Source organism: Aulonocara stuartgranti, assembly GCF_965226115.1.
Source record: "Aulonocara stuartgranti genome assembly, chromosome: 19".
NCBI classification, from domain to species: domain Eukaryota; kingdom Metazoa; phylum Chordata; class Actinopteri; order Cichliformes; family Cichlidae; genus Aulonocara; species Aulonocara stuartgranti.
In genome coordinates this window covers 31,687,292-31,711,689 of record NC_138955.1, presented here as the reverse complement: position 1 = coordinate 31,711,689, position 24,398 = coordinate 31,687,292, and the positions used below count along the sequence as shown (strand labels likewise).

General features: G+C 42.6%; 3 protein-coding genes across 7 annotated transcripts in view; 2 read left to right on the top strand and 1 right to left on the bottom strand.

Annotated features, from left to right (window-relative positions):
- The window catches only part of baz1a (bromodomain adjacent to zinc finger domain, 1A), a 37,664-nt gene extending 36,835 nt beyond the window's left edge, over nucleotides 1–829 (bottom strand). For 2 of the 3 annotated variants that reach the window (XM_082515362.1, XM_082515364.1), the window contains exons 1-2: nucleotides 719–829; nucleotides 265–404 (exon numbers count right to left, since the gene is read on the bottom strand). In XM_082515362.1, coding sequence (XP_082371488.1) covers nucleotides 265–377 — 113 coding nt within the window. In that variant the 5' untranslated portion in view covers nucleotides 378–404; nucleotides 719–829. Of the gene's footprint in view, nucleotides 1–264; nucleotides 405–607 lie in introns of all 3 variants that reach the window. The other variant, XM_082515363.1, reaches the window with a different exon arrangement.
- An 8,480-nt stretch (nucleotides 830–9,309) lies between these two features.
- Nucleotides 9,310–18,215, top strand: jkamp (jnk1/mapk8 associated membrane protein; the record flags this gene model as incomplete). Of its 3 annotated transcripts, XM_082515782.1 has the most annotated exons (7): nucleotides 9,312–9,456; nucleotides 11,602–11,681; nucleotides 12,749–12,903; nucleotides 15,204–15,410; nucleotides 16,302–16,483; nucleotides 16,618–16,694; nucleotides 17,189–18,215. In XM_082515782.1, 7 exons carry the CDS (start codon nucleotides 9,453–9,455, stop codon nucleotides 17,405–17,407), a joined length of 924 nt encoding a protein of 307 aa, XP_082371908.1. In that variant the 3' UTR covers nucleotides 17,408–18,215. The 3 variants fall into 3 exon arrangements, with proteins under 3 accessions (XP_082371909.1, XP_082371908.1, XP_082371907.1); XM_082515783.1 differs by lacking the exon at nucleotides 11,602–11,681 and having other exon boundaries at nucleotides 9,310–9,456; XM_082515781.1 differs by lacking the exon at nucleotides 9,312–9,456 and having other exon boundaries at nucleotides 11,592–11,681.
- Nucleotides 18,216–23,787: 5,572 nt separating this feature from the next.
- lrit3b (leucine-rich repeat, immunoglobulin-like and transmembrane domains 3b) overlaps nucleotides 23,788–24,398 on the top strand; it is a gene marked incomplete at its 5' end in the record, with an annotated part of 28,270 nt that continues 27,659 nt past the window's right edge. Inside the window, one exon of the mRNA XM_082515999.1 lies at nucleotides 23,788–23,949. Within this exon, the coding sequence (XP_082372125.1) occupies nucleotides 23,788–23,949 (162 nt within the window). The remainder of the gene's footprint in view (nucleotides 23,950–24,398) is intronic.

Here is a 24,398-nt window from a genome sequence, read left to right as displayed (position 1 = left end):
ATTACACCTGCCAAATCCCACCTTCAAACCCGACTACCTGCTTTAACCTACGTTTTAATGGCGCGGGAGAAGGGGGGCATGCATCCCCCCGCCCGAGCCCATAAAAGTTTTTTGTTTTGTTTTTTCAGGACAAAAGTTGTTTTTTGTTCATCTTGTTTGGAAGTTTGCTAAGCACCAACTGTCAATGAGACATCGTTCAAACTTCAGTTCAAGTGACTCTTTAAAGGACCCTCCAGGTGAGACAAGTGGCTGTAAGGTACTTACTCGTAGGTCCTGAAGATTTCGTGCGTGATTTTACAGAGAAACACCTCCTCGTCTGGTCGTAGGTCCGCCGGGGGTTTCTGTCGGATGAAAGGTTTTCTGTGGAGAAGCGGCATCTTTCAGCTCCGCTTCCACCGGCCGCACTTAGAAAATAAGAAGGAAACTGGATATATCAATATCCGAAGATCAGACGTAAACTCTGACCAAACACTTCAAAGTAAAGTAAACCCGGAACCCGGACTGTGAACGCGGCGGGGATTAACCGAGTGGTAGGAGACAAGAGGAGGTGAGCGGGTCTTTTGTTAGACGCGCTGATAATCTGACCACATGGAAGTGTACTCCTCACCGTGTAAATCGACACACTCAACTCTTAGAGAGTAAAATAAAAATCACAAAGCCCACATCCACTCGCTCCTAGTGGAGAACAGCTTAAAAACACGCTTCTGGTGGTCTTTACCGAGTTGTGTAACAAAGAAGCGATAATACGCCGTCCAATCTGAGGAAGAAGTCCGGGCTGAAAAGCCGCTCACTGGCGGCTTGTTGACCAAGTTTTCGTGTACTTCACGGACCCACAAAGAGCTGGGAAATATTACGGTTTCGCTTAATCTGCATTCTTCACCAAAATAAAAGTACTAACACCACCATTTAAAATTAGTCTGTTACAAATATAAATACTGCATCTGAAATGTTATTAAAGTAGTACGTAAGCATGTAAGTGTTATTATGAAATCAGGAAAATCAGAAGAAAGAACAAATGATGGACACTGAATGAATTATTTCCAAATAGTTCCAAACCGCTCTCCCTGACCCATCACACCGTCTCTACTCCACAGTTGTGATTCAGCAGAGCTCCTTCTCCCCCAGACTGATTCTGCTTGGTTCTTTATAAGAACCTTTATAAGACGTCCTCACAGAGCTCTGTCAGCCTGCAGCATTGGTGCAAAGCAGCAAGGTGGAGCAGAGGCACCACCAAAGACTGAGGGAAGCTCTCCGGACTCTGCCTTGCCCGCCGCTCACTCTCCGCTGCCTCCACATAAGTGAGGATATTGGATAGATATTGAATCTGTAAATTCAATATCTCTATAAAGCTGTATAATAACTATGCATTCAGATGATCCCAAAAGTATTCTTGTACTATACCTTCATGCAGCTGTATTTCTTAGATTTATAGTGTACATGTAATTTAGTGCACTTTGCATCATTTACACAATGCTAGTCTTACTTTTACTGCTTTTAACTAACTTCATTTTTACATTTCTTTGTTTTTTATCATTCCTATAAATCTCATCGTATAAGGTTCTTACCAGGAGCATGTGGCACTTTTATTTTAACTGTGTTATTTATTTGTTGTTCATTGTAGACTTTACTATTTTTACTCTTTATCACGCTGCTGTAACAGCAGTGGGCTCAATAAAGTATCTGTCTGTCTAGTTTTTGGTCCACTGATTCTATTGCTGTTACTGGTTCAAAGGGGGCAACAACTTATTATTATTTTTACCTACGTTTTTCTCATTTGTTATTATTTGCTGTATAGAAAAGTATTAATTACAAAGAACCCAGTGACACAGACACAAAATGTGTTTTTTTTCTCAAACAAATGACTTTTATCCAAGCCTTTACATTTATTAAATGTACAGTTTAACAAAGAAAAACATACTTAAAATGGGTTAAAAGAAAATAAATTTAAAATAGCACATTGTTAAGATGTCCTTGACAGTGTCTCACCATATTTTCGATGTATATAAATCACCGTGGCTGCATAGTAACATAAGTGTTGGGAGATAAACACAGTGCATAGAAACATAGTAAACGTATAAAAATGGCAGCCTGTGCGGCTGAGCGGCTGAAATTCTACCAAGAATATTTACTTCAGAATTATAGCAATGAACTATGATTAAAGCAATAAAGCAAATACTCATAAAAACAAAAACTGTAACTAAACTGAACTCCAGAGCATGATCAGAACATGCAACAGCAAGTAAGAGAAAACCGCTTACTAAACCATTAAAAGACTTTGTTACTGAATTGCTTTGCTTCACCCAAACGCACCATCCAGAGTCTTGGTGGGAGGGTTTTCCTGTCTTCCTCAAAGGCTGTTGGTCCGCTGACCTGCCATGTTGTAACTGCCAACCAACCAGGCTTTATGAACCCCCCCACCCCCTTTCCGCAGCTACACAGGGAGGCTCGCGTCATCATGGTTAATTCCTCGCATTAGTTCCCGGAAGTCGGCAAAATGCGCTAGCCGCGCCCATATCGGCGCATAAGTTAGACATGCACGTGTAAAAGGTTAGATGTTTTTGAAGAATGACACTGTATGTTATCCGCACACTTAGATCATATGAATTTGTGAATGAAAACATAGTAGTGGATTATCCACAGAAAATTAGTAGTGTTTTAAACAGAAGACAGGTTAGAAACATATTATTAACCAGGAATACCAACAATATTAAATCAGAAATAAGGGCTTCAAAACTTAGTTTTACTGGGCTGACCAAGCGAAATACTAGCTAAGTAAGACATTATGTAGCTGTCTGATCTGTTGTACACTGGTATGTATGACCTAGTATGATAAAAATGATAACTGCACAACAATCAGGGGGAAAACTGTATTTTTGTGACATGCAGCTATAAATAAAGATTAGAAGAGCAAATGTAGGAAGTTTTGTTAACAGTGCTTTTGTGGTCCTGATGATTACTAGCATCTGTTTTCTCTTACAGTTTTAAACAACTGTACTACACTAATCTGACAATATACTATTACAATATTAGTATATATTGATTACACAGTTTCAGAGTAACTGATGACACTTGTCAAATATCATCAACCACGCCTCACGTCCTGATGCACTTACCTATACCAAGCTTGTACAGGTGTGGGCAGCACTTTCTGTCTTTTCTCTCTTCTAACTCTGTCAGCACAAGAACCACAGGAGGATTCAGGCTGGAAATTGCACTGAGACAGCACCCTGAAACTCATCTCCCTGAATGCTTCTGCTGCTGCTGCCCATTTCCCTGTTTTTGTTGGTGTTGTTCGCTTTCTTGCGTGTGTGTCATGGCCTCTCTGCTCGCTGGGTGCATGGTCCTTTACACTATATATGAATTAATTCAATTCAAAATTTAGTTTATTTGAATTCATATCAGTTTTGTTTTATTTATATAGTGCCAAATCACAAAAACAATCAGGATTCAACTTTACTGTTATTTCACATGTATAAATACAGGGTAAGAAATACAGTTTGCATCTAAGCAGTAAGTGCAATAGGAGCAGATTATATACAGATAAGTTAAGTAGAGACCAAATATACAGATGAACTGCAGACAAATGTACAGATGTAATGTTGTATATGTATATACAGATGATCTCTATAGCATACAGATGTTCTATATTGCTGTTCAGAGCTCTACAGCAGTGGAAGCACAGAGCTCTGACAGACTATAATAGTGAACAGTGTGAGCACTATAACAGAGACTATGTTATGTCAGTGTCCTAAACTATAGCAGTAACCAATGTGAGCATATGGTGAATGTTGAGAATGAATGACAGTCCTGATCATGGTCACTGGGAGGGATGGGGGAGGAGGAGTGTAGAAGGGTTAAGTGAGTGTGGATGGAAAGGTTCAGCAGAGTTCAGTACGGTGACAGCTGTGGGGAAGAAGCTGTTCCTAAACCTGCTGGTTTTACTGGTTTCTTATTGGTTTCACTCTAAGCAGCAACATATCAAAGACATTATATTCTGCAAATAAATTGTATGCATGTCAAATGTTTGTGCATGTGCGAGGTATTTCCCATCTTTGTTGTGAACACTCTTGGGGTCGTTAGTCAAAACAAGTAATATATTACACATATTACACAGAAGACTTTTCTTAAAATTACTTGATAAAATAGCTGAAACACACTGTCTCGCAATTACCTACCTCATTTTACCTTTCGTCATTTAAAAATAAAATACAAGTAATATCCATATCTTTTCTTTCTCCGGCACACAAACTGAAATCCACTGATTGTAGCACAAGTGCAAATGAACCAGTCGATCAAGAGGGATCGATATGCATGCAGACTAACAATTCAACTAAAGGTTGAACTACTGGGTACTACTCAAATCCCATTTGTACCTCAAGGCGCTTTATATTGTAAGGTAAAGACCCTACAATAATACAGAGAAAACCTTAACAATCATATGACCACCTATGAGGATGCGTTTTGGAAACAGTGGGAAGAAAAAGCTCCCATTTAACAGGAAGAAACCTCTGGCAGAACCAGGCTCTGGGTGGGGAGGCCATTGCTTCGACTGGTTTGGGGTGTGTGGACAGGACAGAGACATACAGTGAAAGAGAGCCAGAGATGAATAAAAACGAATGATCAAATCCAGAGGTGTCATCGGACCTCCCACAGACACGGATGGAGGAGGGGCCAAAGGGCTGGAGTCCAGGTGAGACGGAGGTTGCTTTGGAGATGAGGAACTGGTGTTGGCTCTCTGCGGTGCAGTACCACTTCCTGTTTCGGTTACAACACACAGTGGTGTTTTCATATAGTTTATCTGTGTACTCAATTGAATACAAAACTTAACGTCTTATTTCATAGTCTAATCTTCACTGTATCTTTAGGTATAGGCTAGTCTACAAACAACAAACCCAGTGGAAGAATATAGAGGGGTGGAGAGATGTACAGGAAACCAGTGCTTACTCACCAGTTTCAGATCCAGGAAACTCGACCGAGAAGCGGGAGAGGGTGAGGGACTCAACTGAGAGCTACAACACCTGAAGACTTGCTTCAGGGCTGTCCAGAGCCTCCCAGCACCATTGTAGAGGTGTGGGAGGTTACTCTGACCTGCTGTCCTGTTCTATGTAGCTGCGTCATCTTCCCCCACAGGAGCAGCGACATCGTGGGTTCCACCATGTGGATCGAATTTGATGAAACCTCCAATTTATATCATGAATCTAGGATGTATCAGGCCAAGGTGTTGTTGCCGCTGCTGTGCCCTCTGACTCCTTTCTGTTCTCCGCAGCATTCGTAATCTGTTTAGTATGGCTGCTGGCACAAGGGGTAGAGTGGGTCGTTTACCAATCAGAAAGTTGGTGGTTCACTTTGAGATTACCAGTTTCTCTCTATATCTTGGGTGCAAATCTCGTATCAGAAAAGTCATTCTGCTCTACTCAATCATCCATGTAAGCAAATCCCCGAAAGTTGATTGTGTTCATCTGTTCAAAACGCTACGTCCAGATGAACAGAATCAACTTTTGGGGATTCTGCTCTACTCTTACTGCAATTGTCAGATCAGTGACACATGTCCCCACAACACTAGCCTTTCTTACACAGCTAATTTTTCTACACGTGCTTCAGTGCTAAAGAAACTTTGGTTCTGTTGATGACATTTCATCTGTCACTTTCCTGAATACTGTCCAGCACTGAATTAGCTTTTACTTCAGACTCAAATATGTACAAAAGAGCAATAATAAGTGAAGCTTAACTAAGTGAGAGTAATACTGTATGCCAGTTGCATACACTGCAGTAATGTGTGCATCCATCAACCACTTTATTAGGTACACTTACACCGCATTTTGCCTTCAGAGCTGCTGTAGTTTGTCTTTGCAGAATTTCAGCTTGTTGCTGGAATCATTCCTTAGAGATTTTGTTCCATATTAACACAACAGCATCACAGGAGAGGAGAGGCCATTAGACCACTGTTACAGCACGATCAGCGGGGCCTATCGCGCGGTGCCCCGCGCTTCACTCGGTCTTTCTGACCACGTCATGATCCACCTAATCCCCGCGTACAGACAGAGGCTGAAGCTCTCCAAACCTGTCGTGAGGACCAAAAAACTGTGGAGCAACGAGGCTGTGGAGGAGCTTCGCACGTGTTTGGAGTCTACAGACTGGGACACAATGAAGGCTGCTTCTAACAGCTTGGACGAGTCTACGGACACTGTCACCTCCTATATCCACTTCTGTGAGGACAGCATTGTGCCATCACGCACCAGGGTGAGTTATAACAATGACAAACCCTGGTTTACTCCTAAACTCAAAAAGCTGTGGCTGGGAAAGAGAAAGGCGTTCAGAAGCGGAGACAGGGACTGCTACAGAGAGGCCAAGTACAGGTTCACTAAAGAAGTGGACATTGCCAAACATCAGCACTCTGAGAAGATGCAGCAGCAGATCTCAGAGAATGACTCGGCCTCTGTGTGGAAAGGTTTTAGGAATATCACAAACTACAAGCCTAAAACCTCCCACTCCACTGATGACTTGCTCTTAGCCAACACCCTCAACGACTTCTACTGTCGTTTTGACGAGCCATCAGGCAGCCTTCACACCTCCAACGGCCCCAACAATAGAGACACTTTGGACACTCATTCCCCCACCTCTCCCCCCTCCATAGAGCCATCACCACCTTCAAACCGTTCACCTACAACACCCGCCCCCTCACCCCACACAAAAGAGGATTTCACACCACCTCCTCCCACCACAACTCTTCATATTCATGAAGCAGATGTGAGGAAGCAGTTTAGGAGTCTGAATGCTCGGAAAGCTCCCGGCCCAGACGGTGTGTCTCCTGCCACCCTCAGACACTGTGCAAACGAGCTGGCCCCAGTGTTTTCTGGCATCTTCAACTCCTCACTGCAGGCATGTCATGTGCCTGCCTGCTTCAAGTCCTCCACCATAATCCCTGTCCCCAAGAAACCTAGGATCACTGGACTAAATGACTACAGACCCGTGGCTCTGACATCTGTGGTCATGAAGTCTTTTGAGCGCCTAGTTCTCTCCCATCTCAGGACCCTCACGGCCCCCCTCCTGGACCCCCTGCAGTTTGCATATAGAGCCAACAGGTCTGTAGACGATGCCATCAACATGGCCCTACACTTCATCCTGCAGCATCTGGACTCCCCAGGAACCTACGCCAGGATCCTGTTTGTGGACTTCAGCTCTGCCTTCAACACCATCCTTCCAGACCATCTCCGAGGCAAGCTTTCCCAGATGAATGTGCCTGAGCCCATCTGCCGGTGGATCACTGACTTCCTGACGGACAGGAAGCAGCATGTGAGGCTGGGAAAGAATGTCTCGGACTCCCGGACCATCAGCACCGGCTCCCCTCAGGGCTGTGTTCTTTCTCCTCTGCTCTTCTCCCTGTACACCAACTGCTGCACCTCCACCCACCAGTCTGTCAAGCTAATCAAGTTTGCAGATGACACCACCGTTATTGGACTCATCTCTGACGGGGATGAGTCTGCCTACAGGAGGGAGGTTGAACGTCTGGTGTCCTGGTGCAGCCACAACAACCTGGTGCTGAATGCCCAGAAGACAGTGGAGATTATTGTGGACTTCAGGAAGCACACAGCCCCACTCCCCCCATCATCCTGACTGACACCCCCATCACCTCTGTGGACTCATTCCGCTTCCTGGGTACCACCATCACCCAGGACCTGAAGTGGGAGCCCACCATCACCTCCGTCATCAAGAAAGCCCAGCAGAGGATGTACTTCCTGAGGCAGCTGAAGAAATTCAACCTGCCAACACGGACGATGATGCAGTTCTACACTGCAATCATCGAGTCCATCCTCACCTCCTCCATCACCGTGTGGTACGCTGGAGCCACTATCAGGGACAAACAGAGACTGCAGCGTGTTGTGCGCTCTGCTGAGAAGGTGATTGGCTGCAGACTCCCATCTCTGCAGGACCTGTACACCTCCAGGACACTGCGGCGTGCAGCTCGGATCTCAGCTGACCCTTCTCACCCTGGACACAGTCTGTTTGACCTGCTCCCCTCAGGCAGGAGGCTCCGGTCCATTCGCACCAGAACCTCTCGCCATAAGAACAGTTTCTTCCCCTCTGCTGTTGGACACATGAACAATAACCATATGACTGTCCCCGCCACTAACACATGACCCTACGCTGTGTTCACTGCATCATTCCATGTTTGGCACTGATCACCACCTGCACTCATGTATATATCATGTATATATCATGTATATATCTATCTACGTAGCACTTTTAATTCTTATTCTCATTCTTATTTTCATGTCTATTTAAGCGTAATTTATGACACTATGTTTGCACTGAAGCACCGCAGCGATTTCCTAATGTTGTAAACCTGCTCAACATTTGGCAATAAAACCCTTTCTGATTCTGATTCTGATTCACTGTTTGTCAGATTTGTTGTCTGCTCATCCCAATGGTGCTCTACTGGACTGTGGAGGTCACTGGAGTACAGCATCTTTTCTTGTTCAGTTTCAGTGAGTCATTGTGAACTGTAGCCTCAGTTTTCTGGACCTGGCTAAAGGAGTGACACCTCTTGTGGTCTTCTGCTGTTGTAGCCCATGTGTTGTGCGTTTATAGATGTTCTTCTCTCTTTTGTAACTAGTGGTTGATTGAGTTAGTGTTGCCTTCCTGTCAGCCTCTGACCTCGGACATCAACAAGGTATTTTCACTCAGGAGAACTGCCAGTCTCTGCATCTCTCTTTTTTAAGCCAGTGTCTGTAAACCCTAAAGATGGTTGTGTGGGAAAATTCTGGTAGATTACAGTTTTTCTCAATCACTATGGCACAGTTCTCACAGAAAAGTGATGCTTATCACTGTAATGAATGTCCTCAAAACAGTTATGCCTTTTTTCACAACACAAACTGACTTGTGCAAAAGACCCCATTTACTTTGACAATGTGTTACTGGCGTTGCTCCCTCATACATAGATTGAAGTCATTTGATAGTAAAAACGAATTAAATGATTGACAGTATTCAGGAACGCAAGAGATCTAAAATTCTGACTGACAAAAGTACAAACTGTTTTGATGAGTTATGAGATCCAAGTGATAAGTGCATAAACGCAGTAACAAATATATTTAGTAATGAAGTCAGTTAGCTTAGCTTATGAGACATCTGCTTATATCTTACTGAATTAACCATGGCAATTAATATTGAGGCTCCTCCACCTGCTCCACTTAAAAAATAAGAAACAGAAAAAGCACAGATGTTTTTGAGTATTCCGGTGCAGCTCAGAAGGTGACAATAACACAAATGTCACAAAACCCCACAGATGTCAAGAAGGAGTGAAAAGCGACAGACGGCAGAGGGCAGCACTACGCGGAGACCAGTCGGCTAAACAAGAGAAGTGTTCTGGTCCACTTCCGGTTACAGCAGTCCCAAACAAACACGATTAAGCTGTGGTTTTAAAAGGCAGATTTACAAGTCATATCGTTCTCAAAATGGGTAAGTTGAGGTCGCCTTTTACCCTCACATGATACCTAAGGTGTTGAGAGACTTTGCGGCGTTTCTCATAATATGTATTTTTATAAAATGTGGAAGTTAGCCTTAGCTGTGAGCTTGGAAGTTTAGCTAACAACCGCCCGGCCTTTGAAGCTTATCTACGTGACAGAAATATTGCATGCCGGTTACATACACTGCAGTAGCGTGTGTACAGTTTTCCTAAGAACTGGAGTGGATATGTGTTAATCTCAAGCTCACGCAACGTGTACGTGTGAGTGGGGGGTCTTGTTGTTGTGTCCCGTCTCTGCTGCTGTGTTGCATGGGAGGCTTAACTCAGAAATAAGACGCGCAGTTATCCCACTGAAACCGAGAGGAGAGAGATGCCTGACAGTAATGTCTGTGTTTATAATTACATTCATTTTGACAACCTCTCCAACACCACTGGCTGGAGAGCGCATCCGTTGTGTTTTATAGTAGACAATCAGTCATTAAGCTCTATACACGCTTTCTATGTACAAGTTTGAACCAAAGATTTTAGAGTCATCACTCCAATAGACATGTCGCTCCTTGTTTTTAAAGTTCAGTTCTTGTGTAATTTGGTCTACCTTTTCTTCCTGTTTCCTTTCCTTAAACATTGCTTCATGACAGCAAACCCTCTGCTGTGACCATTTCTGATCCGGCTTCAGCAAACGAGAGAGGGATCGATTGAAGGGTCAGATGCTCTCTCAGGTTCTGCTTCCTGCAGAATTTTTTTTCCATTTCTTAAGAAAAAGACTTTGTTTGTAGGCCTGCTATTTTTTTAACCCTCTACTCTTTACCCCTCAGCTGTAAAAAGCTGACGGGGTATCTTTATCCCCCTGCTGGGCCAGGGTCGACACCCAAGTTTGTGGATGTGATAACTGAAGAAATGTTCAAATTCATACCATAGGTCTAACATTGAAAATCTCACATGAGTTGAAATCTTAGTGATCTCAAGGTCAGATGTCAAACTTTATTAAAAAATCTTGTGAGTATGATAACTCAAGAAAGACGGCATCTTGGATTTTTGAAATTGATACCACAGGTGCATCTGCTCAGTAGATGATCCGAGATGTCGCTGAGGATGGAGCCTCAGCGCTTTGTGTTCTCATGCTTTGCATGTTCCTGTGTTTTTTGCTCCGTCTTTTGCTGTTATCCTCCCATCATTTTACCAGAGAGGAACTCTTAAGCGGTCCTCTCTACGTATATTTTCCCTGGTTTTCATCAACGCAGACAACCTAACCATGATTCTGATTGGAGGTGCAGTGGTGCTCTGTGGGATTTACCTTTGACTTTGGAGTGGGCTGTATGATGACCTGAAGTCACATACACACAACACAGTAAGAACCACTTGGATCTGAACCTGCTCAAGACTGTGGAGATGACAGTGGACCTTTAGAGAACCCCCCCTCTACTCTCGCCATCTTCAACAGTACTGTGCACCCACTGTGGATTGCCTTAGATTCCTAGGATCCATCTTTTCATGGGAAGTACAATATTCTTCACATACACTGTGTCTGGAAGAAGGCCCAACAGGTTGAACTTCCTGCGGCAACTCAGGAAGTTCGACCTGTCACAGGAGCTGCCCGTCATCTTCTGCACTGCCATCATCATCCAGTCTGTCACCCAGGACCAACAATCTTACTCAATCTTTTGTTTTTGAGATATAATCATTATTCTTTCAAAAATCATAACAATAACACAAGAATTACAAAATAAAACTACTTTTCATTTGCATATGGAGAGTAAATGAACACAAAGATCAGGCTGTGTGGGATAAAGCTGCTGAATCTCAGGTTAATTTTTAAAGAGACTTACCATTGTGTGTATTGTGTTGGTGTATACACTCACTGGTTACATCTCATGTTGCTGACAACATGAGGAACAGAGAAATTACACTTTATTAATCCTGTTTGTGGCGGTGGGCCACAAATGATACATTTTAAGGTAGGCAGAAAGGGCCATGATTGGTCCCCGGGCCAGACTTTTTGGACATGAACTTTATACCACCACCAAGCTAAAAGAAAGTTTACAGCTCAATTTTTAAGTTTCAAGCATCCTGATTGTTTGAAAATACTGTACTATAGTATTGATGCTTGCACACTTCACAATGGTTTTGTATGCTTGCAGCTGTGGCCGTGAGTTCAACATGTCCAGGGCTGTACTGTGGCAGGATGATGGTCAACGGCTCAGTGGAGGGAGAATGTGGTGTGAGTACTAAACATTAGTTGTTGCTGATGTGCTGTTGGATAGACAGTACGTGGATGTATGTCTAACTTTGCGCCTTGCATCATAAAAGAGAGCGCGGCTCATAATAATTCAGGTTTCCATATTGAGATCCAGTCATTGTGGTGTAGCAGACTGTTCTGAGGAAATTCGGAAGTGCTCGTCCTGCTTGTTCGAGTTGTGAGCCAGTAGAGCCTATCACAGCCTGGACTATCACTAATTGTAGGAACAGTGCAGAGACATGAATGGACATGTGGCAGGAAGCTGGAGAAGCCAAACTCTCACAGGCACAGAGAGAACATGCCGTCTCCACTTAGAAAGGTCATAACTAGCCAGCACTTAAGAAATGCTCATTACTCTACCAGTGTTCTTATTTTCAGTTACAATAACCGTGTGTAAAATAGATAATGAATCATTTTTTCCTCCCACACGCTGCAAATGCATCATTAATCCCCCCTCCCAACTGGAAAATTTTCCACCTGGCGCACTGTGCTGAGCATGCGTCTTTATATTCTACCAGTTAGGGAAAAATATGGTGACAGACGAGCGAGTGAACGAGACTCGCTGTTGACTCGTTTTCACAAGGATGATGCAGAACGAAATGCAGAAATTTGCAAAACATGCTGTAAAACTATTGCAGCAAAAGGCAGCAGTACCACGAAATGATTCCACCAGCTGAAAGTCATCCGCTGCAAAATGAAGAGTGCATGTCAACGTCTCCCCACACACCAAAGAAAGCGTTAAATAAACCAGCTGTGACACCTGCGACTGTTCCTGGTCAGTCGTTTTTATAGTCACTGTCTGGACTTTTGTTCCTGTAATCTGAGGTCATCACGTTTTTAATTTTACTACGTTTATATGTTGTAAGCACAAAGCAGTAACTGTAATTGTTAAGTTGTAACGTTCAGTTGTTGTGTTCTGTATTCAAAGTATTAAAAAAGCATTGAATGGTGGATTTGAATGAATGTAGCAGCGCAATTAAATGAAAGACAGCTTTAAGAGTGGATTTGGATGAGATTCAGATTGTACTCACAATAATGTGTTTTGGCAGGTTTGTCCTCGAGGAGAGCGGGCCAACATGCAGAAAGTGTGTGAGCGCTGCATCGAGTCTCCTGAGATCTACGACTGGCTCTATCTGGGGTTTATGGCCATGTTGCCTCTTGTGTTGCACTGGTTCTTTATTGAATGGTACTCTGGAAAGAAGAGGTGAGACTGAGTTCCAAAGCTGCTGCTGTACAGAGGAAGTTACTTCTGTGTGAAGTGACCAAAGTGATCATGTCCATAAGTCATATTCAAACTTAATGAAGAGTTTATATAATGAGCACTCAGTGGCACTTCTGGTCTAATGTGTAATTAATATTGTAAACACATCTCTAAAGGCCAAACATAAAATATTACTATATAAAATAGCAAATGTAAAGAATATGTAAACTGTAGCAGTAATGTACTTTTTCTATTAAGTGAAATAAAATAGTCCCAAATTTGAATTATAACATTCAGACTTCTGCTGTTCTAACCTTTGCTTCTATGAAAACATGTAACTGAAAAAAGGCAAATAAGCAGTTTAAGCCTGCACACAGGCCTAACATTAGATTATGTTTAATACCAGACGCACCTGAAAGGTTAATCTGTGGCAGCAGTACGGCTTATGACAAAAACACTCCGTCTTATAACTGTAGCATTATAAGAAAGTCATAATGAAACAATAAATAGAAAACACTTCAAATAAAAATGAACACGGGGCTGACGTGACCCCGCCCCCGCCCGGTCAGCATTTACTCAGCTTTAATATCGCTCTGGCTAGCTTAGCGTTGTCTGTGATGTTCTGTTAGCAGTACAATGCAGTTGTTTCTGTTCTGGATGCAGTTTGAACTTTACTAACATGCTGTCGTCCTTTTGTGCAATAACAACAAAAATAACGTCCACATCTACGCTGCAGACTGTTCCACTATTTCCCTCCTCCAGCTGACTGTAGTGTAAGTGGAAACGACAAGCAGAATCCACAGACGAGCAGACTGATAATTACAAGGTTCTTGATTGCCATCCCTTAAATTTCAGCCCCCTATCTTTCTACAAGCCTTCAGTAGTGGAGACCTTACTATTATGTTTTCAAACAAATTCAAGTTCTCAGGATTTCATGTTGAACTACACTTTTTTCTATTCCTGTCACAGTATAATGTTGAATGGTATAGCTTGGCTATATCTAGGGAACTACGACTAACTTTAATATTAGACAAAGATAAATCAAGTAAATATAAAATGCATTTTTCAGGGTACTATGTAGGAAAAGTAATTGCCCCCTGCACCAGAGACTTTGGACAAAGCAAAAGCATGCTGTGCACTGACAAGAAGAGATCTGAAGTCACATTACATCTGTTGTAAAACTAACATAGCATTTCATAAAAACAACACATGGCAGCAGTAAAACATGGTGGTGTCAGTTTGTTCTGGGGCTGTTTGCTGCTTCAGGACCTGGTTGACTTCCTGTAACTGATGGAGTCAATTCTGCGCTCTACCAGAAAATCATGGAGGAGAAGCTCAAACACACTTGAACAATGATCAGTAACAAACCCCCACGTCCACCTGTTAATGGCTTAAAAATAAAAAAATGAAGGTTTTGGACTGGTGTAGTCAGTGTCAGGGCTTAAAATAAACAGCTTTGACCTTAAACAGGTCATTCACGCTGAAAAACCCTGCAGTGTAGCTGAATTAAAACAGTTTTGTAAAGAAAAATGAGCTTCTAGTTACGTGACAGACTCATTGCCAGTTATTGTAAATGCTTGATTGCAGTTCTTGCTTCTAAGGGTCTAGTTAGTAGGTTTAGGAGGCAATTACTCTTAAATAAGACCATATACAGTAGGTTTGGAGAAGGTTTTGCCCTCAGCACATTTTGTACTTACTTGGGTTGTTTTTGTCTAATATTACTATTTGTTTTGTTCTTCAACACGTGTGCAACCCCCCCCCGTTTCAGTCACTGTGGCATTTTGAGTCTAATTAGTGTTTGATAGCTGAATAATAAGGAATTCAAATTGTGCTGCTGTTAAGTTGCGGTATGAACTAATTTTTCAGCATCACTCATAAATGTCTAATTTTGAAGGTCTTGTTCAGAACATTGATTTGTCTGAATTTGGAAGTAGAAAATAACTAGTTACCCAGGGCTTTATGTCTTTAAGGTTTTCCTGTAGTGTGACAATTTTTGGCTTCATTTCAGTGCCTCAAGGCACTTTATCTTGTAAGGTCGACCCTACAATAATACATACAGAGAAAACCCAACAATCATATGACCCCTTATGAGCAAGTCGTTTGGCGACAGTGGGAAGGAAAAACTCCAGCAGAACCAGGCTCAGGGAGGGGCGGGGCCATCTGCTGTGATTGGTTGGGGTGCTATATGAAACATGTCTAACTTAGGGAGTATTTGTTCCAAGCACAGAATCCCTTTAGTGCTCTTGTCTGTGAGGACAGTGTGTTTTCTTTCTGTCATTTGATCTCATGCTCTTCCTTTGTAGTTCCAGTGCTTTACTCCAACATGTGACCGCCATGTTGGAGTGCAGTATGTCAGCTGTGGTCACTCTGCTGGTCACAGAGCCTGTGGGAATGCTCACTATCCGTTCTTGTCGAGTGCAAATGCTTTCAGACTGGTACACGATGCTGTACAACCCAAGTCCAGACTATGTCAACACATTACACTGCACTCAGGAAGCTGTGTACCCACTGTGAGTATTACCAGTAATCATTTTGCCAAATTCTACAATTAACCATAAAACAATAATTCCCAGCACTCCACAGAAGAGGACAAAGGTGTGTTTGCAGCAGGGCATCAAGGCCATACTGTGGGACACTGAGCTCTGTGTCTTAGGGCAAAATTTAAAAAAAGAAAATACAATTATACGTTAAATAAGAAAAAGCTTAGTTATGGACAGCAGAACACGGTTCAGGTCAAGCAGGTGGTTCCTCCCAGTCAGTGCCTTCAGCCTCACTGTTGATGCCTACATGAGTGACAGCAGAGACACGGAGCGCTCTCAAACACCAGCAACTTTAAGAAGGCTGGGTACTCTGAACTGTCGCTCGTCAGGAACTGTTCCCTGACCCTGAGGCACAGGGAACAAACCCTGTTATCAACTGGGGAAAAACCTCAACGTACAGGCAGCAAGCTGAGGAGAGACCAGCATACCCAGTCTTTATTCAAAAGATTGAGGTTACTTATTGGATCTTAGTGTTTCAGTCAGATGAGTTCTTAGATGACTTTTCCTCCTGTTACACTGCAGATCATGACAGGTGGACACATTGATGCTGGGTGGTGGAGGCTGGCAGCAGCGTGCTGACAGGAGAAACACTGGGAGGTTCATTCGATATGAAGCAGCAGGAGAGTAGCCTCACACTGACGAATGATCGAGGCTACTTTGTTTATTAGACAAGCTGAACAGACACCTGCTGAATGAGTAAACCGATCAACATGCTTCTGATTCTTTATTCTCTTTTTTAACTCTTGTGCAGTTTCCTTCTGAACTGGTGCATAGGCTGGTGGGAGGTCACCTCAGGCTTGTCATTCATTCTGTATCTGTTGCATCAGCGTAACACGAACTCCTCAATGTCCTTTTTCTCAGCTACACGATCGTGCTGATCTACTATGCATTTTGCTTGATACTAATGATGATGCTGCGTCCTCTGTTGGTGAAGAAGATGGCGTGTGGTTTGGGCAAATCCGACCGTTTTAAGAGCATCTATGCTGCTCTGTACTTCTTCCCGATCCTCACTGTGCTGCAGGCTATAGGAGGAGGACTGCTCTGTGAGTACCTGTGGGACTCTGCTTCTTAGTTCACACTGTGGTATCATTTTTGTTTTACAGCTTTCATAAGACTATGACTAATGCCCTTTTTGTTTAAATAACTCTGAGTAAAGACGACTGTGTTATTGTTTCAGACTATGCATTCCCCTACATCATCCTGGTCCTGTCTCTTGTCACGTTGGCTGTTTACATGTCTGCCTCTGAGATACAGGTAACTACAGTCACTGCGGTGTGGGCATTTCTTATTTCCCAGTTTAACTTTACAATTGTGATCAAGAAGTTCTTCGATTTGATATGAGGTTGGATACTAATTATACTTCTTTACAGTGTTTATTCATCGACTTGTATAAAGTTACAACAGCAAAATGACTCCTCCAAACTAATTGTGTGGGCACTAACCATTTAGGAATTAGGAACTACTCTAGACTGTAGATGGTTGTTGTTGTTGTTGTGTTTTTTTTAAACCCCTTACCTGTAAAAGGCTGATGGGGTATTGTTGCCCCCTCAGCGGGCAGGCAGTGTAGACAGACCCCACACGAACATGATAACTTGTGAACACACACACACGTATGCATGTATGTTCAGGACTCTGTCTGGTTTGCTGTCATTACTGCACATGTTTGTTTGCGTTTGGAAGCTGACATATGTGTATGGGTTATTTCTCTTCTCTGTCCACTTACCATAACCCATCTCCTTTGAACACAGTCTTTTAAGAATCTGGTTGCCAAGAAGAAGCGTCTCATCGTCCTGTTCAGCCACTGGCTGCTGCATGCTTACGGCATCATCTCGATCTCCCGACTGGACAAGCTGGAACAGGACCTGCCGCTGTTGGCCCTCGTGCCAGGACCCGCTCTGTTTTACATCGTCACAGCCAAATTCACTGAGCCCAGCCGCATCCTCTTGGAGGCTGGCAATGGACACTGAGCTGGATTTATCAGGAGTTCAATAAATAACTCTTGAAAAAAAGTCACAGCAGCTTGCCCCTGTCCAGTGTGATGTCTTGAAATTGTCTGTTTATTTTTAGTTCAAAATCTCAGTCAGTGAGGAGTCGGACTCAAAATGCCAAACGTAGTTTGTTAATTTCTTTAACTCATGAAATATAAGCTCAGTAATTCATTCACGCTCAGCTTCAGTTCTCATGTGAAGTGTCTACAGGTCTGACATGACAATGATGTGGTCCCAGAAGTCTGGCGTGTACAGTAAAGTGTATGCACTACTGCTTTGTCAAGTGTGGTAGAAGATGTGATCGTTCCACTGGAGCTGAGCAGCTGTTTCTAAAGCGTTAACAGGTCGCTGCTTTTAATGTTTATTTTAAATTTTGATTGGTGGTGAATTTCTCCAGAGGAAAATCGCTCCGACAGATATACTTGAAAAGGTTTGTATGTTGACTCCTGTTGAATATTTCAGCCTTCACAGGTTTGTGGAGGTGAAAGTGCACTGTATATACTGTACATTGCTTGTAAATGTTAGTGTATTCAGTATGTTTATCTGCATATACATAATTTAACACTAAAACTTTGAATGTTATCTTTGTGTTCTGACTATTGATCTTTGTTACCATGAGATTCAACTTTTATTGGTCTCAAACATTTACCTGATATCAAAGTGTACACCTGTGTTACTGCAGGTCGATCTGTGTGACGATGCACTTTCATTTTGCTCACAGTCATCTGTATACGCTGCAACATATGTTGATGTTTCTTTGTAAATGAATAAAGGTGTCAGAAAATGATTTTGGTATCATTTTGACTGACACGTCCTGTAACCCGGCAGTGCAGGTGGGAAGCTTGTTCTTCTCTCAGGTTGTCAGATGACAAACAGGAAGGTTGCTGCATCTGGAAATGTGGAAAAATCCTCAAAAAGACTGTTTCCTGTTGTGATTCTTCATTTGTATACTGAGCTTTTGCACATACCCACACCAACTGTTTAGAAGAATGCAGCTACAGCAGACCTGAGTGCGTTTATGTTTTCTCATCTTACAGTTAATGCAAGTAAGGATTCATCCACAGTAACCACAGATCTGACTAATATGTGAAGCTTTTACGCTCCTGTAAATCGTATCACATCAACCATAACTTTGTGGGCATGTGTGTGAAGAGAAACTACAGCAAAGCAACAAAAGCTGAGACAAAAAGAACATTTCGTATCATCAAAAAGGCAAAACTGGTATTGGAAATGAAATGCACACAAATTTGGGAATATTACACTCAAATCACTGACACACATACCCACACAGCAAAGTCAAAAAGGTACAAGGGCTACGTCCCCCGAGGACGTGAAAGCCGGTGTTGTGCCAAAAGGAATCTGTGCTGCTTCTGTGTTTATATCTATTGTCTTTACTTATCTTCAGAATACCACGGGGTGACTCCTCTGATGTGATGGGATAAGATAAACCTTTATTAGTCCCACACCTGGGAAATTTGTTTGGTCATGGCAGGAAGTGGACAGTTAAAGTTAAAAGCAGCAACAATTAAGAAAAGAACAATAGAATAGAAGATAAAGTAGAATAACATACTATACAAAAGAGAATAAAATACTGTGTTGCAACAGAAGAAGTGCACATCAGGGAGACTAGGCGAAGGCTGATCCATGGTGTATTAGATGTTTGACAGCCAAACCAATGACACAGTGTTCACATTTCCCCCCCAAAAAAATCTGCGAAACAGCGAGGCCGCGAGAAGTGAACCTAGCGAGGGAACCACTGTATTCAGAGTGTTGCAGTTATGAAAAATAAGCAGTACATTTGACAGAAATACCACCTACATTTACATTTACTTCAATTTGCCATACAGTGGGGCAAAAAAGTATTTAGTCAGCCACCGATTGTGCAAGTTCCCCCACTTAAAATGATGACAGAGGTCAGTAATTTGCACCAGAGGTACACTTCAACTGTGAGAGACAGAATGTGAAAGAAAAATCCATGAATCCACATGGTAGGATTTGTAAAGAATTTATTCGTAAATCAGGGTGGAAAATAAGTATTTGGTCAATAACAAAAATACAACTCAATACTTTGTAACATAACCTTTGTTGGCAATAACAGAGGTCAAACGTTTACTATAGGTCTTTACCAGGTTTGCACACACAGTAGCTGGTATTTTGGCCCATTCCTCCATGCAGATCTTCTCGAGAGCAGTGATGTTTTGGGGCTGTCGCCGAGCAACACGGACTTTCAACTCCCGCCACAGATTTTCTATGGGGTTGAGGTCTGGAGACTGGCTAGGCCACTCCAGGACTTTCAAACGCTTCTTACGGAGCCACTCCTTTGTTGTCCGGGCGGTGTGTTTTGGATCATTGTCATGTTGGAAGACCCAGCCTCGTTTCATCTTCAAAGTTCTCACTGATGGAAGGAGGTTTTGGCTCAAAATCTCACGATACATGGCCCCATTCATTCTGTCCTTAACACGGATCAGTCGTCCTGTCCCCTTGGCAGAAAAACAGCCCCATAGCATGATGTTTCCACCCCCATGCTTCACAGTAGGTATGGTGTTCTTGGGATGCAACTCAGTATTCTTCTTCCTCCAAACACGACGAGTTGAGTTTATACCAAAAAGTTCTACTTTGGTTTCATCTGACCACATGACATTCTCCCAATCCTCTGCTGTATCATCCATGTGCTCTCTGGCAAACTTCAGACGGGCCTGGACATGCACTGGCTTCAGCAGCGGAACACGTCTGGCACTGCGGGATTTGATTCCCTGCCGTTGTAGTGTGTTACTGATGGTGACCTTTGTTACTTTGGTCCCAGCTCTCTGCAGGTCATTCACCAGGTCCCCCCGTGTGGTTCTGGGATCTTTGCTCACCGTTCTCATGATCATTTTGACCCCACGGGATGAGATCTTGCGTGGAGCCCCAGATCGAGGGAGATTATCAGTGGTCTTGTATGTCTTCCATTTTCTGATGATTGCTCCCACAGTTGATTTTTTCACACCAAGCTGCTTGCCTATTGTAGATTCACTCTTCCCAGTCTGGTGCAGGTCTACAATACTTTTCCTGGTGTCCTTCGAAAGCTCTTTGGTCTTGGCCATGGCGGAGTTTGGAGTCTGACTGTTTGAGGCTGTGGACAGGTGTCTTTTATACAGATGATGAGTTCAAACAGGTGCCATTCATACAGGTAACGAGTGGGGGACAGAAAAGCTTCTTATAGAAGACGTTACAGGTCTGTGAGAGCCAGAGATTTTCCTTGTTTGAGGTGACCAAATACTTATTTTCCACCCTAATTTACGAATAAATTCTTTACAAATCCTACCATGTGAATTCATGGATTTTTTTTTCACATTCTGTCTCTCACAGTTGAAGTGTACCTCTGGTGCAAATTACTGACCTCTGTCATCATTTTAAGTGGGGGAACTTGCACAATCGGTGGCTGACTAAATACTTTTTTGCCCCACTGTAAGTGTATAAATATTTGAGATTTATATTATAGTTTATTTGTATGTCACGCTGACAGCTTAGCACGAGCTGATTACCATCCACTGTGAATACATGTAATCTGTAGTTGTGGGCTCACACACAGAAAAGTGAAGAACAACGTTTCACTTGTAGAATGGATCCGACTGTCTACCCTGATGACTAGTACAGACTGTTGCATACAGATTTAAAATATATAAAACATTGCTGTACTAATAATCTGAATGACAGATGCATAGAAATGATCTGTTGGGGCTTATAAGGTAAACGTTTGCAACAACTGCCTGAGCTCAGCTCATTCAAGCGGCAATGATGTACCGCTTTGGAGGAGAGCAGACGTGAGTATTACAGCCAGTTATTACACAAATGAAAAACAATGTGATAATAAGGTATAAACTGTGCCAGTGCAGAAACACCTACTGTTGCAAAACATGACACTGAAGTTCTGCAAGCACCTGCAAAGACAACATGCGGACGTGACATCCAAACCAGATGCAGCTCGATGCTCAAAGTGTGTGGTCTCACAATGTCCTGGCACTTTGATCTCTTCCTAGTCTTACAGACCTACAAACTTACTGTAAGCTTGTGCTGTTTAATGGCAGACAACTTTCCATACTAAGTTGCCAAGTAACAAAAATATGATGGAACTAATGTAACAAATTACTTTCTACATGGTGTGATTACTTATGTTTTTTTAAGTAAAGAGTAATTTGTTACTTTCTGGGAATAACTTTTTTTTTTAAACACAGTACAACCAGAGAATATTTTTAAAAACATTTTATTAATACACTGGAATATCATTAGATGACATGTTTGCCATATGAAAAATACTTTATTTTGATAATAGCTGATTGCAGCATCTTAAAGGAGGGACAAATGTAGCTTGGCCATTGGAAATCAGTAGCTTACCATCTGTGATTATGCATTCCCCATGATTAGAGTGTAGTTAATGTAGACACCTGCACGTCTGAACACAAATATACTTAAATAACCTGAGACAAGAGCAAAGGCGAGTCCAGGGTTTACTCACATCAGCATTTGCTGTTTTAAGCATTCAGCTCTTTGGAAACCCGAGAGGTCACAGATTAGTTTGCACAGCACACATTAAAGTGTGCGATGTTAGGATTTCAGCTGAACACGCTGTCACACACTTGTGTTTAACAAAATAACAATATCTTCATTATCGCATTTAGTTTAGGAACATACAACATCCTGGCCTGATGTTCACAGCCACTCTACCACACTAGCAAACACAAAGTGGAAGACTGCGGTGAAATACTCGACTGCCCAGAGACCATGCAGTGGCTCTGATCAGCTGCATGGGGCAGGAATTAGTCCTCAAAGTTCACCAGTGTATCATTCTAGCTTAATTTTTCCACTTTCAAGTCAAAGAAAAAAACTCCAGAACCACTAAATCATTACGTGCTCAGATAACCTCGCTCTTAAGTAAACTGGTTACATTGTGGTGAACTGTGTGTTCTCTTCTGGTCATCCTGGAGGCGGAAATAAACTTTTCAGTCTCTTCTTTTCTCTCCTTTTCCCAGCAGCATGCATGTCATACTATGTGGGTGTGGGTGCGACAACACTCCATTAATGATATTCACTTTAAATCTATTCAAATAATTTTAACCATCTAATAAAATCCTGCAGAATCATTGCAAAGGAGACTAAAGGTGTTTCTGGCAATGACACGATATTAAGAGATTACGGACTGTGTTCACTATTAGCATGACCGATAAAGTCTTCAGATGAGCTGATGGGAGTTCAAAGTTCGATGGCAATTTAGATAATTTGATATCAAGGCAAATTCTGTTAGAACGGACAATGCACTGTGTGGTCATGCAGGCTGACAGCGATTCTCTGCATAAATCTGACAGGCCAGGTGTAGTGCAGGACTCAACCAGAGGAGGGCGCTGTTATTACAATTCCACCATATAAACCTGAAATCTGAGCGTAACCGCTAAGTTGTTCATGTTACCGTTACTCTTAAACATGCACAACACGGTTTGTTTTCAGCAGGCTGTGTGAGGGTGCAGGTATGCGTCAAAGTCAAAATTCCACATCGTGACATCGTGCAGCTCCGAGTCTCATTATTGTCACATTGGAAATTACATTTCAATTTGCTTCGTAACAACTGTAAAATCAGAAAGAAAGAAAACAGTCGCCATATTTGTGCAGGCTGAGAAAACACACAACAGATTGTGTCGTTGTGGAATGATCTTTGACACACTGGAAGCCCATCAGGTCACTGTAACTTCCATGCATCGGGATTCTCCTCCTCTGTCCTGATGCAGAAACATGTGGATGCAGAATGAGGACTGAGTGAAGCACGATGAGCCAGAGCTCAGCTACTGTGCTCACAGCATGAAGGCCTCTACATCACTCATGCACTCGATAAATCAGCCCTTCTCTGTCCAAATAAAGACACACAATCACAACCACATCCGGCCCAAAATGAGACACTGTTAGCATTACACTCAACACAGTTCACAGTGAACTGTGCACTGCAAACATTAGTGAATCATCTTTGTGGGATTCATTTAATATTTCTCCCAAAAATGTACATGAACATAAACGTGCATGCAATCAAACCAGCCACAAAAATACCCCAAACTGACGCCGCGTCCTCTGTGGTAAATACTGCAAGATGATCAAATCCATTAATCTGGCTCTGTGCTGGTTTTTCTTTAATCAGTCTCCATTGTTTGCATCAACTGTGGAAAGCAAGTGAAGGCTCCAGATGGACAATCACAATTATAAAGCATCATAAATCACCAAGAGTGTATAAGTACAGGCCTCTCCAGAGTTTCACCAAGCACCACTCAAATCATCAACATTATTTCTGGATGTAGATGATGATAATACACAGAGTTCCCACCAGTCCTAAGGCCTGGATGCCCAGGAACCAGAGCAGCAGCCAGAAGAAGACGATCACGACCGGCTCCACTATTTTGTCCCCAAAGTACATCTGGCTGAAGCCCATTCCCCGCAGACACTTGTTGAGCGAACCAAACAGAGTCCCCATTCGCTCACAGTCGTCCAACAGAGGCTCTCTGGTACTGGGATCATTCGTGCGGGACCAGGTTGCACTGGGATCAGTTCGAGGGCGGTTCTGGCTGACATCAGCCTGTGGAGGCAAAGATATATTTACGAATTCCTAAATTCAGATGGCAGGTAAATTAATGCAACACTTGTATAAAATGTAAGACAGCTTATAGTGCATCCTGTAATATATTGGGCAAGAAAATGTCTGATTGTGAAGATTTTTGTCAACCACTTACTCGACTAAGTGAAAAAAATGAAAAGAAACATTGTGAGAAACGAGTATGCGCACGCTTGACCTCAGAGGTTACTTTTACTCAGAATAATTCAACTTGTGAACAGATGAATAGCAAACGTAAATAAAAATGTTAAACTATACATAGACAGTATGTAGAGAAACTGACAGCCACAATGTGTTTGCACTGTGGAGATCTGCAGAGAGCTACAGTCAGTGACAGCGGAA